This window comes from Dipodomys spectabilis, unplaced genomic scaffold (assembly GCF_019054845.1).
Source record: "Dipodomys spectabilis isolate Male_0828 unplaced genomic scaffold, ASM1905484v1 ptg000053l, whole genome shotgun sequence".
Taxonomy (NCBI): domain Eukaryota; kingdom Metazoa; phylum Chordata; class Mammalia; order Rodentia; family Heteromyidae; genus Dipodomys; species Dipodomys spectabilis.
Window position 1 is genome coordinate 3,069,144 of NW_024870730.1, and position 20,245 is coordinate 3,089,388.

The following is a 20,245-nucleotide window of genomic DNA, read 5'->3' on the forward strand; positions in this document are numbered from 1 at the left end:
TGTTAGAAACAATAGCAAAAACAAAAAACCACTTGTGTCCCTATCTTGGGGTTCATTTCATTTAACATCATCTTATCTGGTCATATACATAGCTTTTGACTTTTTCTGCTTGTCCCAGACATATACTAGTTATTGCAAATAAGGGAAACCCTGGGACCTATGTTTCTTTGGACCTGGCTTACTCCCCTACAGTATAACCCCTGTTTTCACTGTATTTGATGTCGGTGCCCTGCATCTTGTATATACACTTCTCTAATTTGGAGAGGGGAAGGGAAAAAACAAAATGCCTAAATAGGGATACAGGTTGACCCATTGTAACAATGAGATACACAAGACACTGTGTTGAAAAATGAACTTTACAACTTAGGTGGGGGGCCGGGGTAGTGTAGTTGTGGAGATGGGAGGGAAGGGATGGTAGGGGAAAAACAAAGGAGGAGGTAATAATGCTTGATAGGAAATGTACTCATTACCTTGCTCATGGTTTTGTAACCCCTCTGTACAGTATTTTTAATATACATACATACATACATATATACATGTGTGTGTGTGTGTGTGTGTGTGTGTGTGTGTGTGTGTGTGTGTGTATTCCATTTAAGCCAGGCGCCAGTGATTCACACCTGTGATCCTGGCTACTCAGGTTGAGATCTAAGGACTGTGGTTAAATGTCAGCTCAGGCAGGAAAGTCTGTGACTCTTACCTGTAATTAACCACCAATAAAAATTGGAAGTAGGGCTGTGGATGAACAGGTAGAGCCCTCTCCTTGAGCAAAAAGAAAAGCCTGGACAGTTCAAGCTGGAGGACCAACACTAAAAACAAAAACAAGCAAAACAAAACAAGCAAAGAAGTCCTATCTAAGTTTTCATTTTTTTATTCTACATCAACTATTAATTTCAAACTTTTCACCTAAATTTATTTCTTATGAAGAATGCTGATACTCACTGCGTTTCTTACATTTCAGAGTGTTCCTTTGAGCCTTAGTGAAAACACCAGTTAAAAACTAACGATTTCTCCTGCCTTGACAGCAGCTGCATGTCCACGCACAGCATTTGCTGTGAGGTCCAATATTGTCCTTCCTTTTATCTAGGTTTCTGGTTATTGGTTTTTTTTTTCTGCCTGTTTCGGTTGAAGATAGCGGGACATTATTCTTGTTTCTCAAGTCTTGGATATATAACTTTGGAATTTGTTTTGGAGGTTGAATAATTCAGAGGGTTTTGTGCTTGCTAGGTAGATGCTCTACCTCCTGAGCAATGCTTCTCCTAAGATTGTTTTCAGTTAGAATAAATGACAACAAAAATATTTTTAATATCTTTATGGAATTTCTTTAATATTTAATGTTTTAAAGAACTGCACAATGTATTTTTGGTAGCAGAAATTATTTTTCAGGCTTTTGTTAATGTAAACATTCTTTTTTTCTATTTGCATTTCTAATCTTATGTAATTAAACATGTAATAACAAACAAAGTTTTTAAGTCTTTTTATTATTGAGAGAGATCTAAAATTTCAAAATAAAATCTGATATGTATAAGTTGGTGACATCGAAGAGGAATGATTAGTTTAGAAAGGCCTAATCACATATTAATGCATAATGAATTAGAAGTTTTTCGCTTTTAATTTTTTTTTTCAGTCGTGGGGCCTGAACTCTGGCCTGAGCGCTGTACCTGAGCTCTTCAACTCAAGGCTAGCACTCTACCACTTGAGCCACAACACCACTTCCAGTTTTCTGGTGGTTAATTGAAGATAAGAGTCTCACTGACTTTTTCTGCCAGGGCTGGCTTTGAACCATGATCCTCAGATCCCAGCCTCCTGGATAGCTAGGATTACAAATGTGAGCCAGTGCCCAGCTACTTTTAATATTTTCTTAGGAAATATGTAATTAGGTAGGATAACCATTTCCAGTATGGAAAAACCTACTATTAAGAAATAAGTTCTAACTGGTGCCAGTGGCTCACACCTGTAATCCTAGCTACTGAGGAGGCTGAGATCTGAGGATCACGGTTCAAAGCCAGCCTGGGCAGAAAAGTCTGTGAGATCTCCAATTAACCACCAGAAAAAAAAAAAGGGGAAGTGGTGCTGTGGCTCAAGCTGTAGAGCGCTCACCTTGAACTGAAGAGCTGAGGGAGAGCGCCCATGCACAGAGTTCAAGCCACATGACCAACCAAAAAAAAAAAAAGAGAAAGTTCTATTTTGAAGAATGTTTGTTTTCTGTATTACTATATGAATTGCAAGTTACTTACAGTAATAATGGAATCTTATCCATTTTAATTTTTTCAGGGTTCAATAGTTGTTTATATATTAAAATACTTTCAGTAAAAATCCACTCATAAATTTTAAATCTTTGTTCTCAATATACTTGGCATTGGAAGACTGAACAGAAATATAATTTATAATGCATAAAAATTGGGCAAATGGAGACAAATTATTATTTGGTGCTCTTAGAGATATTTTACATTAAAGATTTTTAATTATCATTGATCCTACTTAAAAAATTAACAGCACTGCCTATTTGATGAGTATTCTTTCGTAAAAGAAAGCTCTTAGGGAAGTGGCGCCGTAGCTCAAGTGGTAGAGCGCTAGCCTTGAGCTGAAGAGCTGAGGGATAGCGCCCAGTCCCAGAGTTCAAGCCCCATGGCTGACCAAAAAAAAAAAAAAGAAAGCTCTTAGTATTAGGGGAGTGGTAGTCAATCTATAATGGCTTCTTTTTTATTTGGCTTTGTTTTATATTAACATTATGTTAGGCTTTATTCTAGAATATGATTGTTTTCATATGGGTTTTAAGAAAAGTAGGAAAGTCATCAGAATATATTTTTTTTTAATTCCAGTATTGGCATTTCAAGTTTCATGCTTTTCTTTTGTTTTTTTATTGCTCAAGGCTTGTGCACTATCACTTAAACTATGCTTCTTCTTCTGTTTTGTTGTTGTTTTCTGATTAATTAGAAATAAAAGTCTCATAGACTTTTTCTACCTAGGCTGGCTTAAAATTGTGATTCTCAGATCTCAACCTCCTGAGTAACTAGGATTATAAACATAAACCAAAGTGCCTTGTGGAAAATTTATTTTTAAATTAATTCAAGGGCCTTTTTCCAAAATTTTTCATGTTAATGAAATAAGTCAGTGGGAGAGAAAAAAAGAAATCAATAGAACTTATATTTTCTGGTTTCTTTGTAAAAAGTTAGTGAGCCTTTGTTGGAAAATTAAAATATAGTATATTGTGTTTATAAAAGTAATCTTGTTTTGGGGCTGGGAAGGTGGCTCAGTGGTAGAGCGCTTGCCTTGCATGCCTGAGGCCCTGAGTTCAATTCCTCAGCACCACATAAGCAAAAAGAAAAAAGCCGGAAGTGGCGCTGTGGCTCAAATGGCAGAGCGCTAGCCTTGAGCTGAAGAGCTGAGGGACAGCGCCCAGGCCCAGAGTTCAGACCCTGCGACTGGACCCCCCCAAAAAAAAAAAAAAGTAATCTCGTTTTCTTATACACAGTGAAATGAAAATAAGAATAAATGTCAGGTATCTATTATTGTCAGCCTAGATCTCCTAATTACTTATTAAATTTCTGAAGAATCTTTTCAGCAAATTATAAGACAGATGCGTACTACCAGATATTAATATCTGGTAGTAGTATTAATATCATCTTGAAAAAAATTATTTTGTCCTTAGAATTATGACATGGATTAACATGTAACAAATAGGCTATCACTGTGGTCTTTTATAACTGAAAAGTACTTAAAGAGTTGTGTTTTTCTTTGCTTCTTAGTTGATAAAAGCTGCAAAAAAATGTAAATTTTCGAAAGGCTAATTATTGTTAGTAAGTAGTAGGTCTCAGCTTTTAGTGTTCCTTTATATCTATCTGTTCTTATTGCTATTAAGATTCAGCCTATAAAAACCAGATTGACACATAAGTAAAGGTTTTGACAATTAATGACCTAGAAAAGATGAAGATGCCAAACAGCTTTAATATTCTTCCATTATATTATCAAATCAGTTAGAAATTTTTGTTAGAGAATAATTTGTAGTTCTCTTATTTCTTAATAATTCATTTGTGATTATCTTATCTTGAACAAGAAAGTTAGTAACAGAGAAGTGCAATATCAGCCACATGAGAATACGTTTTGCAGAATGTTTGTATATCACCTCTTAGAAAGTTTCACAGTGATTAACTGTATTCAAATAAAATTAATCAACCAATACCAAATTCCTTTTGATTTTATCTTTTAAATATTTCTCCAAAGTCATCTATGTCCTTCCATCCTCAGTATCGTGCCATTTCTTACCATGTTTAATTCAGTAACATTCTCACTGGAGTACCAGTGTTCTGTCTATTTCTCTAATATTTTCTCAACGGATGGCTAGAAATGCAAAACAACCAGCTTCACCTCTCTTTCCTTCTATGTTCTGTCTTATTAAGAGCACACATAATAACCATTCAGTCTTCCAACTAAGTAGTAAAAACAATCTAATTTTTGAACACCAGAGTGTTCTCTGTCCCCCTTCACCTCAAATTTACAGAGAATGCTTAAAGCATTCTCTTTGTTGCAGCCTACACTGTGAGTGTGAAATTTCTCCTATAGATTTCTTCTTCCATATGTTCTTTGTACATGCTCTTATTACAGTTTTCCCCTACATCTTGGCTCATTAAACCTTTAAAATTTCTGTTTAGGTGTATTATTCTATTACAGCACTATGTAACACTAGATTGCCCTGAGCAGCTTATCATAAATAAAATGTTATATTTTACAGTTATTTGACTGTTCATAGCTATTTCACTTCACTACAATGTAAGCCCTATGAGGTCAGTGCTACCAGCCTTTGTCTTACCTTATCACTGTACCTCTTACACTTAGCATTGTTCCTAGCACATGCTCAGGAAGAAGATATGATGGTACTGATGATACTGATGATGATGATGATGATGACAAAATGAAGATGGGGATATTGGAATTCACAATTGATACTTACATGTCAGACATTATTTCAAATGTTTCTTGTGTGTCAACATGTTTCATTTGCATTGTAATTCTACTATATGTGGGGACTATTGCTTTCATCTTATATCGGAAGAAAACTATATCATTTGTAGAGTATTAACAAATTCTATTCATAGAAATATAATTTGAAGCCAAACTGATAGGACTGCCCACTCCTCTACTTGGTCTTGAAGAAATTAAGGGAGAAGATCTCAGTTGTCTTATGGGAAGTAAAGAAGTTAAAAGTTCTTGGAAAGGAGAGTAAGGACATGGTGATGGAAAGTAGAGGGACAGGAGCATCGTAAAAGTTTGAGTCTTGATTATGAACCATTCAAGTTGTATTTGTTCTCTTTAGGAAGAGCCTAGATACAGCTTTGCTTCTCCTGCAAAACATGTTAATTAAGGTCTCTCAGCTTGGGTCTAAGAGGAGCCAGTAAGCTTTCACCTTTCACTACCATTATTGATTCTAAGGTGAATAATATCTAAACTTTGGTGCCAGTGGCTGGCCAATGGGCGTATAACGCCTTTGTCTACGATTCAGTATATGGATTTCTTTACTGCTATATACATTTAGAGTTTTCAGTTTGGTGGAAGTATTCAGCAGTAGAATAGGAGGAAAATATTTCTTGGGTAATTCTGAAAATCCACAGGTGAAGATGTCTTAAAATAACCTTTTTTTGTGGGGGAGAGAGTGGTGGTGGGGGAGGGGGAGGGGACATGAGGCTTGAACTCTAGGCCTGGGTGCTGTCCCTTAGCTCTTCAGCTCAAGGTGAGCACTCTACCACTTGAGCCACAGCTCCACTTCCATATTTCTGGTGGTTTATTGGAGCCACAGCTCCACTTCCAGATTTCTGGTGGTTTATTGGTCTCACAGACTTTCCTGTCTGGGTTGGTTTTGAACCGTTATCCTTAGATCTCACCTTCCTGAGTAACTAGGATTATAGGCATGAGCCACCAGCACCCGGCTTTAAAATAACCTTTTTAAACTTGGTAACTACATTGTAGACTATAAGAATTAAATATAGAAGCACATTGTTCCATTTTTCTCATAAACAAGAATAATTAATAATTTTTACAAAAAATATAATTATTTGGCAAAGAATATAATTGATCAACAGTTTTTGAGTATGAGCCAAACCACATGATGGTCTTGTGAATGTGGGACCCTATAAGACAGTTGCTATCCTTGCCTTTTCTCTGCCTGGGGGACCACTGGGGAGGAAAAGTGTTTAAGCAAACAATACAGTGTAGTAAGTGTGCAGAAAACATGGACATGGATATGTCACAGAAAGCTATGACAAAGGAATACTACTTGGGAATTAGGGGTTAGGAAAAGCCTCCTTAACATTTAAGCTCAGGAGTGAAGAATATAGAGTAATAAATTTATATATCATTTTATAAAATCATAATACTTTACCTAGCATGCAGAGATCTATTTTATTTCCTTCTAAAAACCTTCACATAGTAGAATACAAACTTTCAAAACATAAGTTATTAATCATCATTAAAAATCAAACACAATACCAATTAAAATGCAAACTATTTTTCCATTATAAATTAAGAGTTAAAGTTCATGAAAGTAGCCTATGCATGTAAGGCTACAGTGTGTAGCTTAAGCTCTCTCAACATTACAAATAGTGTTGTGGAATTATTTTGGAAAGTCATCTGCTTAAATGAATTCTGAAATGTGTGATAAAAATGACATTGCCGGGACTGGGGAGGTGGCTCAGTTTTAGAGTGCTTGCCTTGCATGCATGAAGCCCTGGGTTCAATTCCCCAGCACCACATAAGCAAAAAGAAAAAAGCCGGAAGTGGCACTGTGGCTCAAGTGGTAGAGCGCTAGCCTTGAGCTAAAAAAAAAAGAGCTGAGGGACAGCGCCCAGGCCCAGAGTTCAGGCCCCATGACCGGACCCCCCCCCCCCCAAAAAAAAATGACATTGCCCCATTTGTTAGGAAATGGAAAGACTTGGAAAAATTACATTAAGTGAAGTAAGCCAGGCCCAAAGAAACATAGGTCCCATGGTTTCCCTTATTTGCAATCACTAGTATATGTCTGAGTCAAGCAGAAAAGGTCAGATAAGATGATGTTGGGGGAATGAACCCCAAGATAAGTATTCAAATGTTTTTTCTTTCATGCGATTGTTTCTAACATATTTATAAGATGATTTCTTTGTTGCTTTGTATGTCCCTCCCCCACAGTATAACCGCTGCTTTCACTGTATTTGATGTTGATATAATTTGTGGAGGGGAAGGGAAAAAAACAAATCGTTTAAATAGAGATGCAGATGGACCCATTGCAACAATGAGATGTACAAGTACAAGTTGTTATGTTGTTGAAAAACGAACTTTACAACTTTGGCGGTGGCGGGGAGGGGAGGGGGGGGCAGCGATTGGAAGGGAGGGAAGGGGAAACAAAGGAGGAGGCAACAATGCTTGATAAGAAATGTACTCCTTATCTTGCCCATGTAATTGTAACACCTCTATTCGCTATTTTCACAATTAAATATATATATATATATATATATATATATATATATACACACACACACACACATATACACAGAGAGAGAGCACAAAGGATGGATATTAGAATCCTGGGATCCTGGAGATTTGTCAGATTTAGCCAATTTAGCCAATTTAGCCGTAATATCAGAACCACTTGGGAAGCATTTGTCCACTCTAAATATGCTCCTTCTCACATACTCCTGCTCTTCCTGGGAATTAAATGACAGTAAGAAAAACAGAAAAACAAGTCCGTATTTGTTAGTAGTATTACTCTTAGCATATGATAGGTAATGTTTTGTTTTTGTTTTTCTACTAGTTTAGCGTAGAGCTTTAGTGTCCCTTTAGAAAAATAATGCCTTTGACCTCATCAAGAATCATGTGATAAAGCTGGGAACCGGTGGCCTGTAATCCTAGCTACTCAGAGGCTGAGATCTTAGGATCACGGTTCAAAGCCAACCTGGGCAGGAAAATCCATGAGACTCTTATCTCCAATAAACCACTCAGAAAACCAGAAGTGGCGCTATGGCTCAGGGGTAGAGTGTTCGCCTTGAGCTAAAGAGCTAGGGACAGCACCCAGTCCCAGAGTTCAAGCCCCATGACTGACCAAAAAAAAAAAAGGTAAGTATCATGTGATGAGATAAGGATATTGTACTTGTGTTACATTTGTGTAATTGTTTTTGAAAAGATAATCATATGACTGTGGATTTTTTTTGGTTCTCATCTGGAAGAATATATTACACAGTATTTACAAAAAGTGTTAGAACAGAACATGTTTATTTTACATCTTTGCTTATGATTTGGATTCTTTTTTTCTTTCATGCTTTTCTTTTGTTTTGTTTTCTTCCTTCCTTCCTTCCTTCCTTCCTTCCTTCCTTCCTTCCTTCCTTCCTTCCTTCCTTCCTTCCTTCCTTCCTTCCTTCCTTCCTTCCTTCCTTCCTTCCTTCTTTCTTTCTTTCTTTCTTTCTTGTTCTTAGGCTTGAACTCTGGGCCGGGGCACTGTTCCTGAGCTCCTTTGCTCAAGGCTAGCTTTTTACCTCTTGAACCATAGCATCACTTCCAGCTTTTTCTGTAATTAATTGGAGATAAGAGTCTCACAGACTTTCCTACAAGGCTGCCTTTAAACCTCGATCCTCAGATTTTAGCTTCCCAAGTAGCTAGTCATTTTTTTCACTTCAAAAATAATTAAATAAAATTGCTTCCAAGGCAGTAGCATTTATAATTATGAGTCTGATTTTATCCAAAAGAACTTTAGATGGGTGTCTCATCTGGTCGATTGTGTATTTGTCTTGAAAGTTTGTTGAAGATGTTCTCATGTTCTGTCATTCAACTGAGAATAATGTCCTATAGAAGAAAGTATTCTCCCCCTTAGCTTTTTTTTAAAATTGAGAATTTGTTTTGTATCAAATCATGTGACTGCTTTTCTTTTTCTAGTGAGTGTCAAGAAAGCTTAGATTTGGATTTTATACTTAATCACATGTAATATGTTAGCACATTCTTTGAATGTATTTGCTTTTCTCCATTTTTAATAAAAACAAAAAAGCTAAGTAGTTGTACGAACAAGTTGCCATTTAACAAAGCAATTTATGAATACCGTGCATCTTGGTCATTGTTACCCTTTCAACATTGTTACCCATCTCTCCCAATCCATTCCTTCCGTTACAAGTTTATAAGCTAATTCTAGCTTCCACCTATGAGGGAAAACATGCAATAATTGTTTCTCTGGGCCTGACTTCTTTTAACATTTTTTCCAGGACTTTCAATTCTTTACAAATGGTACAGTATCATTTTTTTCTAATAGATAAGTAAAATTCCATTGTGTACATGTACCACATTTTCTCAACTCATTGAGAAGTGTCTCTACCTTGGCTATAGTGCATAGTTCTGCAATGAATGAACATGATTGTGCTCCTGGCTTTACTGTATCCTGTTTCATAACCTTTTTAAATACCATTTTCTAAATCCTCTTTCTAGTGTGAGTTTGTTTCTGTTCAGCTATTTTTAAACAGAAAACTAATAATTTCTGCTTGATTTCTTTTTTACTCTTTTGAATTTGGTAGATTGTAGAAATTGCAGAGAAATGATTAATTTTCACTGTTTCAGTGCCATAGTCATACTTGTGCTGTGTGAGTAGTTTGGGCCCTGAGGTGACAGCAGCTGCTTGAGCTGCACCATTGTATTTCCTAACAGTGTACCATATACAGTTCTCTCTGTTTTCTTTCTTAAAGTATTAGCTTCTGAAGTTCTAGTTCTTTTCCTTCCTAATCCTAGATACATGGCTGGGAACAGTGAGTGAGTAAAAAACTCCTAGCAGCAGGTTCTCCTGAGATCATGGTAACTTGTGATTGAATGGGTCACATGTCCTGCTTATCTTCTTTTTCTTTTTTCTTTTTGTTTGTTTGCCTGTTCTGGGACTAGAACTCAGGGCCAGCGCACTGTCCCTGAGCCTCTTTGTGCTCTACCACTTGAGTCACAGCATCACTTCTGGCTTTTTCTAAGTAGTTTGTTGAAGATAAGAGTCTCAGAGTTTTCTGCTTGGGCTGGCTTCAAACTGTGATTCTCAGATCTCAGCCTCCTTAGCAGCTAGGATTATAAGTGTGAGCCACTGGTGCCTGGCTTGTCTTCTTTTTTAAATTAATTTTTTAAATGGCTCTTGTAATAAACAGAACCAAAGAATAAGTACCTGCAAAAACATTGATTTCTATAATTGAAATGAACTTCAGCAGTTTTTATCTTGTCTTAATTTGTTGACAAGAAGTAGCTTTTACTTATGGCTTGGAATTGAGTGCTTGTCTATTTTTCCCAAAGACCCCAAATAAATGTTTGATAAATTCTTCTGGAACAAGTATTTCTTAATATTGATTGTGTGAAATTAGTTTGAAGAGATGAAATTGGTATTATTTTTAGTTGTTTTTGTAAAAACCCATAGCATGTATTTATTTAGTTCGTTATTTTGTGGTATAGTTTTTTTAGCATTACAAAATGACATTTTATAGTGCTTTATTTGACTAAAAATTGATGGACAAACTGGCTTTGTAGAGGTGTCAGATCAATGGTGTTGTCTGCCAAATACTTAATATCATATGTGAGGGACTTTCCCTTTCAAAGAGCACATAACCCCATCAGATTTGAAAAACACTACAATAACTTCAGAGAATGTATTATGTCTGAACTATATCCCAATTATACAGATTAGAAATTAGCACAGAACAAGTTGCTACATGTAAGTTGCATGTCAAAAAGAACTTTGTTTAGCAGGTGAAGAGGCATCATTGTAAGGTGTAGCAGACACTTAATCTAAGAGACTTTAACAGAATTAAACTCTAGAATATTATATTGACTAGCAGTTACAGTGATGAGACAAAGGTTTCTATATATTGTACACACATATGTAAACAATTTTGTATTTTTCTCTAAGTTTCAGGTAATCAGCCTTGTGTTCTTTACAAAGTATTATGATAGAATTGATGCAAAGGTTTTTAATCAAACTTTAAGAAGAATCCTGCTACTCTAGGTATAAACAGATCTAATCTAGGAAGTATTTTTTTCTCTTTTTTTGTTTTGTTTCAGTGCTGGGTTTGATCAAGCAGGTCCTCTTTCACTTGAGCTACTCCTTCAGCTCTCTCTAGTAATATCTCAAATAAGGTCTCATTTTTTTGTGCCAGGGCTGATCTGGATCATAATCTTCCTATTTACACTATTGTATGGCTAGGATGACAAGTTAAGATGGGGTGTCTTGAACTTTATGCTTGAATTAGCTTCAAACCCCAATCTTTCCAAATCTTTGCATTCTGAATTGTTAGGATTACAGGCTAAAAAATATTCTTGAATAGGAGAGCTTTATCTACTAATTCTCAGCATTATATGTGCTACTTCTTCAAAGGTTTTAGGATTTCTTATTGAACTGCACACACACACACACACACACACACACACACACACACACACACACACACACTTGCATGTGTTTACATATATGTATATATAGGATTTCCTTCATATATATATATATATATACACACACACACACCATATTAAATTTAAGCTAAAATGGCATTATAGAGTTGGTTTTAATATAAGAGATTTATTAGATTGGTTTACATGATGAGAGGCTGGAGAATCTATGAATGTCTAGTAGACAGAACCCCTGTATAAAAAGCTGGATTTCTCAAAACAAAAGAGACTTAAGATGCAGCTTGTGTGTGTTAGTTTTAAAGTGTGTCACAAAAGTATCTGAGATAAATACTGAAAGGAGTAAAAATTTATTCTGGCTCACCGTTTTAGAGGCTTTAATTATACTTGGCTGACTCCATTGTTTCTGGGCTTAATGGTTAAAGTGTTTGGTGGGACAGAAGTGCTCACCTCATAATGTTGGAAAGAAGAAAGGAGAAGAAAGGCAGGAAAGGGCAGGTGGGAAGACATCTTTCTAAGGCATGTTCCAGTACTTGGCCTCAGAATAAGCCCCTACCTCCTGCAGCTTCCACTACTTCCCAAAATAGTGCCACCAACTGAGGACCATAGGCTTATCAGATATGAGGGACATTTTGTACTTAAACTATAATCTGCCATCCTTGGCCACAAATGTTCACCAACATCTATTTCTTTATACTAGGTTTACAAATTGCAGCTGTGTGATGTGACACTACTTTTGTGCTGGAAGATTTTCCAGTGAGTTTTTGTATTTTCATTGTATAATTGAAATCTGTCATCCTTGACAGAGCAGTTGAGGAAATCTAAAAATTAAAAAAAAAAAAAACAGAAAGTAGATGGAACTAACTGATTTGTTGTAGAGTCCTAAGTATCTAAGTATAATTTGTTGCCAATATAATCTATAAACTAATGAATTTCATTACAGAACTGATGTATCAATCAGAACCAACATTTGTATATCACAAGTTAATATAACAGTAATTATCTGTATATTTATGGGGTCTAAAACCTTGTGACTTTAGATTTAATCTTTTAATGAAAACATTCATGTTATTTCTACATTTTTTTGGTTGACTAGGCATGTGATTGTGTATTTTTGAGTTAGGTTAATTTCTTAAATCCAGTGAGCTGTTGTCTGGTGTACACTTAAGAATATTAGAGTGTGATTTACAGTTCAAGGCTGCCTTTCAGCTGCAGAAACTGTATTGAACAAGTATTCATGAATGTCGCTCTTTAGCATAGGTAGTAGGTCACAAACAATTTTAATTAAATGTACTAAAATTCAACAGTTACAAGATACCTTTTGAAATTTATTTGATGAATTATTTTACTTTCTTAATGGCATATAAAATAACAGTGTTATAGTAAGATTTTGTTGATTTTTTTTTTTTTTTTTTTTTTGGTGGTCATGGAGGCTTGAACTCTGGGCTTGGGCACTGTCCTTGCGCTCTTCAGCTCAAGACTAGCGCTGTACCACTTGAGTCACAGCACCACTTCTGGTTTTCTAGTGGTTATTGGAGATAAGAGTCTTCCTGCCTGGGCTGGCTTTGAACTGCCATCCTTAGATCTCAGCCTCGTGAGTAGCTAGGATTACAGGCATGAACCGCTGTGGCCTGGCTGATTCTGTTGAATTTTAATATCTGTACTTTATGTTTTACCGTTCTGTTTTTATAGATCAATTCATATGATTATCTTTGTCTAATACATTCTAGATACTAAAAATTTCAAAATAATTTTATATATTTTACAGTCAAGAAAGTAGATTTATCTTTAAAATTTATCAAGTTTTAATTTAAAATTTTAAATCAGCTTTTAATCTATAGCCAGTTGTTTCAAAAAATTATTTCAATAGCTGAAATAATTTAACTAAAAATAGTATAATGTCTTGTGTAATTTCATAATAAATATAACAAGATTAAACATGTTGCCAACTACTTTCAATGAATGCAAACATTTCCCAGTAACTGAAGTCAGATACATATTCAATAGAAAAAAACTTTAGGGGATTTTTTTTATTGTGAAAATACCATATAGAGGGGTTACAATTACATGGGCAAGATAATGAGAACATTTCTTATCAAGCATTGTTGCCTCCTCTTTTGTTTCCCCTTCCCATCTCTTCCCATCACCCCCTCCCCACCAAAGTTGTAAAGTTTGTTTTTCGACATAGGGGATATTTTATATCTAATGAATTCATTGAAGTTGGTGGATTTTTTTTTTTTGGCTTGTCCTGGGGCTTGAACTCAGGGACTGGGCACTATCCCTGAGCAACTTTGTCAAGGCTAGCACTCTACCACTTAAGCCACAGTGTCACCTCCAGCTTTTTCTGTTTATGTAGTACTGAGGAATCAAACCTGCCACTTAAGCCACATTCCCAACCCTAATGGAAGGTTTTAAGGATTAAAACCTTGATTAGATAATTGTAGTCACTACAGAAAATTGGAATGATCTCTGCCTTGTCAGATTTAGGTACTTTTTTTTTTTTTTGGTCTGGTCGTAGGGCCTGAACTCTTGGCCTGGGCGCTGTCCCTCAGCTCTTCAGCTCAAGGCTAGCACTCTACCACTTGAGCCACAGCGCCACTTCCAGCTTTTATCTTTTTGCTTATGTGGTGCTGAAGAATCGAACCTAGGGCCTCAGGCATGCAAGGCAAGTGCTCTACCACTGAGCCATCTTCCCGCCCCAAGATTTAGGTACTTTTTTAAATGGTGTATTCTTCTACACACACACACACACACACACACTTTTTTTAAATGGTGTATTCTTCTACACACACACACACACACACACACACACACACACACACACACACACACACACACACACACACACACACACACACACACACACACAATGAAACTCCAGTGTGTTCATCTTTCCATGTTCCTAACAGATGTAGAACAATTCTGTCCTCTCACGGTGACCCCTGCTGCTCCTTTGCTTTTGTCCCTCACCCTCCAAACACTATTTTGATTTCTTTCTTCGCATTCTGGTTCAGTTTTTATCAAGCTACTCTAGCACATAAATCACCTTTTTCATCTTTGTATCTCCAGCAATTATTTGTTCAGTAAAAAGTATTGATAAAACTATATTTAGAAACAATATACTTCTACCAGGAAATGCAGAATGCCTGAACCTCCACTCTGTATTCTAACACTAGAGCTTATCTGCCTATAATTGCCGGCTGACTAATGCAACCACAGCACTTACTGCCTCTTGAAATCTTTACATATTCTGTTTCTCAAGACATGTTAGATTCGTTTAGTCTGCTAATTCTTGGGGAGAAAAAGAACAGAATGTAAGATACTCAGTCCAACTCATTCCTCTCACAGGCATTATTTGGCAAGAAGCTTTGTGATCTCTTTCATAATTCTTAGCTCAAAATTCAAAGAGTTGTATTTGGAACTAGTCTATGAATACTTGGATTCAGGCAAGACATTCTTCATTTAGTGAAATTCTCCCTCTCTGGTATGTTTTGATAAAAGGTTTGTAGCCCTGTCCAATTATTGGATTATGCAAACAACTAAAAATTCAGATTAAAATGTCTGGTTTTCTCTTCCTTTCCTGAAGAAGAAATATACTTCATACATAGAAAAAGAATGATCAATGAATCATCAATGTTTATGTAAAACTAATAATTCTAATTTTACTGTGCACAAGTACAAGGTTAGTGTTTAGATATATTGTTTAAATGAATGGTCATATTAATTGGTTCAGTCTTAACTCCTTTGCTTTTTCTGTCAAACTGATAAGCATTTTAAAATGGAATTCAACAAATTTTTTATACAATAGTATATAATCATTTAAGTATGCCATTTCCTTAGTGGACAGGCTAAAATTGGAATAGTTTCAATAATGATTTTTATGCTGCTGAGGGAATAAATACATGTACTGAAAGAAATTTAGTTGACAGTAAAAATATTGACAGTTAACCCATGCCCTAATATAAGAGCAGATGGAAATGTCTTGCATGAGTTCCAATTCATTAAGCAAATGTGACACTTTATTTTCTAGGCACTTTATAGTTCAGAGAATTGAAGTGGTGAAATAGTGATATAAATGAATACACACTACTTCTTAATGTGCTGAAAGCAAATATAGAAAAAAAAATGCTCAAAAGGATTCCTAAGCTTTCTTATGTCTGAAAAATTTTTTTGTTGTTGCCACATTATTTTCTCTGAACATTTAATGTAAGAAAGTTCTGGTCGACTGTTCTAAGATAAAGAGCCATACTTTGTATTTATCACAATTTGTAGTAGTTGTTGTTGTTGTCATTTTTATGCCTATACTGGAGTTTGACCTAGGTCCTAGGCATTTTCCCTTTTCTTTTCACTCAATTTACCACTTGTGCTACAGGCATACTTCAGGCATTTTGCTAGATAATTAGAAATAAGAGTCTCACAGACTTTACTGCTTAGGCTAGCTTTAAACTGTGATTCTCAGATCTCAGCCTCTTGGGTAATTACATTCATGAGCTTTAAGGACTGTCAGTAAAAAGGCTTGGTAGTAAGTTATGTTTGTGTGTATATCTTCGTCTGTCATTACTAAAGTAGAAATTCAGTTTAAATTATTGTAATATAATAAGTGGATGTTAATGCACTGCAGATTTTTCATACTATTTAAATCTCAAAATTCATTATACATCTGGTTAGCATATTTCTAGTAGCATATCTTTTCTGTTAAAATTGATGTGATACTAACATTGCCATTTTAGCTTTATTAAATTAATCAAGTCACTTGGATTTGTAGTATTTCAAACCTTAGACATTCATTGCTTAACCTGTTTCATTACTTTCTGCTAACTAACCTACAACTGCTAAGTTCTACATTGTTCATATTTTATAGCAACAATATTTCTAAAAGTTGAACAGGTCATGTAGATTTAATTGGATTATACATCTGTTAAGAATTAATTCACTTTTTACAGTCTAAAAAATAAGAATTTATCCCTATATATAACTTCAAAACACATATGAAATATTATTAAAATTGTGTGGAAGACAACCCCTGCAAAGGCATAGCATAGTTGAGTTACTGGTGGTCATTTATCTTTGTTGTCTGTTACACTGACTAGGAGAACCTTTGGTTTTGATTTGTCACCTCATGAATTCTTTGAGTATCCATATATAGGCTCATTTCCTAATATAACACTGCAGTAAAGGACACCAAACATCCTATTCTCTTCTGTCACAGTATATTTTTAGAGGATCAAAACAATTGATTCTGTAAAAAGTGAAAGCTTTATAATCACAGTTTTTTGCCAAATGGTCTGCTTCTGTGCAGATTTTGTGAATATCCTGGGCCTAATGACTGCTCTGGATTCTTAGGTCTCCAACCACCCACTATTTGCTAAATGTGTCAGTTGTGCTCTACTAAATGAATCCATTTTTACTGTAAGCTCTGCATGTACTACTTTCACAAATCTTGTACCAATGGGTTAGCGGTAATAACAATCCTAGACCAAATCTTAGGGGTTTTGGTTGTTGTTTTTATTTTCTTTTATCCCTCCTCAAATAGAGGCCATTCTCAGTACATGCTACTTTAAAAGATAGTTATTTATCTTTTTTACCTGGTAAGATGCTTGTTAAAAAAGTTAATTTTTATTTCACATTATAATTTACTAACTAGATTTAGGAGCTGTAACTAACTACTGAAATACTAGTTTAGGGAAAGATGTTTTTGATTGTAGTACACAGCAAATTATATGTCATTCTGGAATGTGTTGAGCAGTTTTTAGTTAATCAACATTGATATTTTGTAATGACACAGTTAAAATTTTAATGATCTACATGGCTTTTTCCCCATTTTAATTTGATTTTCTTTTCTTATGTTGTAGATGCTTGTAACCACACCAGAAAAATGGGATGTAGTAACAAGAAAGAGTGTTGGGGATGTTGCGCTTTCTCAAATTGTGAAGCTCCTTATACTTGATGAGGTGCATTTGCTGCATGAAGATAGAGGACCAGTATTAGAAAGCATAGTGGCACGTACTTTACGGCAGGTAAGGGGAAGTTACTTATTTTAGGCATGAATAAGTTCTTGCTGATCTTATTTCACTCTTTGACCAAAATAAATACAGAATAACTTCTATTCTTAACTTGTGTGGCAAAACAAGTCTCATACTGATTTAGCAAAATTAAAATATAATAGAATGTAGGTAAATGTATTGTTTTGATCCATTTCTCTTCTCTCCGCCCATGAAAAATCTGAATATATTTTATATTTTTCCTACTAAACAAAAGTTAAAGTGATTGCCTAGCATATATAACTTTAATTAATATTTTAGCCAAAAATTTTATTTCTTTTCCAATATTAGATATACAACCTACAGGTTAATTTTATGCTGTATTTTCAGTGTACCTTGATTAGCCTGTCACATGAGGTCAGTGTCATATTGGACTTCAATTTGTAGGATAGGGATATTCAACCTCTCTTTCTGTCTCTCTGTCTCTGTCTCTCTCACTCTGTCTTTGTCTTTTTCTATATTATAGGTATACCTTCTTAAAGACTTCTGGTCACACATAATTTCAATTGTATAGTGCTACTTTTATTTGTTTTTATAAATATCTCTTGCTAACATTGTCAGAAAACATAGCAGAAAAAGATAACAACAGTCATCTTTTCTGTGAATTTATATATGATATCCACTTGGTTCCCAAGACAAAACTAATTGAAACTAATATTAAGTTCTCCCTTTAAAACACAATATTTTGGAAACAAAATGTTCCGCAACAGAAGAAATGGCTTAATGCATACTGTCTATCCAATGAAATTCTTTGTAGGTTTTAAAAAGAATGAGGTAAAGCCTCATTCTAAGATATCTCTGTTAAGCTTAAAAGATGCTATTGTTCCCTGAGCGAGCAAGTTGCGGTGCCTGTGTAGCACAGTCTCATTTGTGGGAAGGTAAAGTATGCAATATACATTTTCACTCATTAGCATTTTGTTTAATCAACATTTAAAGCATCTGCTATGTGCTAGCTACATAGTTTTAGGGGTTTGTAATGTGGTAAGAGATAAAGAAAATTCTGCTTCCATACTGATTTTAGGAAGGCATAGAAGTAAGGTACATATCCATCCATATGCAGCAAGAGTAGTTTCTTAATGCAGAGATGGAGCTGTAGAGATATTAGGGAAATAATCACTTCCTACCATATGTAACAAAAAGATAAATACATGTACATATTGATAACCATACATAAAATACAAAAGATTGAAGTGTTCAAAATGTATTTATGAAATTAGAGATGTTGGCTAATATCCAATTAAAGATTAATTTTAAGACTAAAAGAAGTTGTGAGACACTGATGAAGCATGGAGAAGTCGGAAGCTGCCAGTTTTCTCCAGGCCTCTTTTCCTGTATGGATGTACACTGACCCAGATTTTACATAGGATCTCTCAAAAAGAAGCACGCACACATCATTTACATAGAAGAGAAATATTTTGATCAAGAAATATTTTATTTTTACCTTGATACTTTAAAATTTTCAGTTTTTTAAGCAACCATGATACATAAATCTGTGTGTTACATATTTTCAGGGAGCAACGTAAAGAGAATAGTTCATCCAGCTAAAAGACTTCTACTGATAAGACCTTTGCTGGCACTGAAGAATATTAGGGGCCAAGTAACTATCAGTGGTACATTTGACAGGAGCTCTTTCATTCTCATGTCTTTAAGAGGATTTAACCAGGACCTCTTCCATTCCTGTGAACACACCATAGAGAAAGAAAACAGATGCTGCTAATCCTTTCTTTATGCATATGTGTACACACACACACACACACACACACACACACACACACACACAAGTATACACATATGCAACAGTATGTATTATGTCCACTATTTTAGAAGCAATAGTATTTATGAATATTATAAGGTATATAACTTGTAAATTATAGGCTAATTTACATATTATAGATATATAATATATCTTAATATAACATATATCACATACGTGTGATATATAATATATACGTGTAGAATACATTAATTCCTACCTCACCTTATTATTGCTATTCAGTTAACAAATTTCACTTGTATACTTTTCTACTGTTATGCCCATAAGCCATTGCTTACTTTTTTGTTATTAAGGAAAATATTGCAATTTCTTATCTGGATTTGAGACTTCTTAAGTCAATTCTGTGTATCTGGCTAATTTTAATTTCTGTTTATCCATTAGCTGTCATCTATTTGATCTTTCTCTACTTCCTTTTCAATATCATTGACCCATTTTTCTAAATGAAATAAATCATTCTTGAAGTAGAACATATTGTTGGTTATGAGATTAAGGATTATGAGTTGCAAATTATGTAAGGATTTTTTTATCAGTGCACATACTCATTGATGAAAAGTCTAGTGCTATGAACCTGTCAAATAATACTTCTATATTCTGTAATTAGAATGTGTTTCCTCAACTATTTACTTTTGTCATTTATCATAGTCTTCCTTATGAACTTGTAACTTGTAATTCTATCTTCATTTTTACTCCTCACTAAACCTTAATCTCCTTCACAGAAATGTGTGATCCTTTTAATATTTCTAAAGTACCATAACTATTTTTATTTTAAGAACAAGATTCCAGTTTTTAATTGTTCCTTGTGATTACCCGATGCCCCCAGTAGATGGTAGTGTTTCACATCATACATCAGTATTGTAAGTAATGTTAAAGGATAATAGGTAGCTATTCCAATGTAGTATAGATTCTGTCTATGATCAAAATCACATGCTAGATTTAAGACTACACTCACAACATACTTGAAATGATAAGCAACAGGGAAAAGATAATAGTATAAGTAATCCCAAATGTATTTAACAATATTAAACTAATATTTAATTGTCTTTTTAACTAACTTTGTTTT

At 34.8% G+C, this 20,245-nt stretch overlaps 1 protein-coding gene across 2 annotated transcripts in view; it reads left to right on the forward strand.

Annotated features, from left to right (window-relative positions):
* Ascc3 (activating signal cointegrator 1 complex subunit 3) overlaps nt 1-20,245 on the forward strand; it is a 234,598-nt gene that overhangs the window by 56,127 nt on the left and 158,226 nt on the right. For both annotated transcript variants that reach the window (XM_042679521.1, XM_042679520.1), the window contains exon 11: nt 17,223-17,387. In XM_042679521.1, the coding sequence (XP_042535455.1) occupies nt 17,223-17,387 (165 nt within the window). The remainder of the gene's footprint in view (nt 1-17,222; nt 17,388-20,245) is intronic.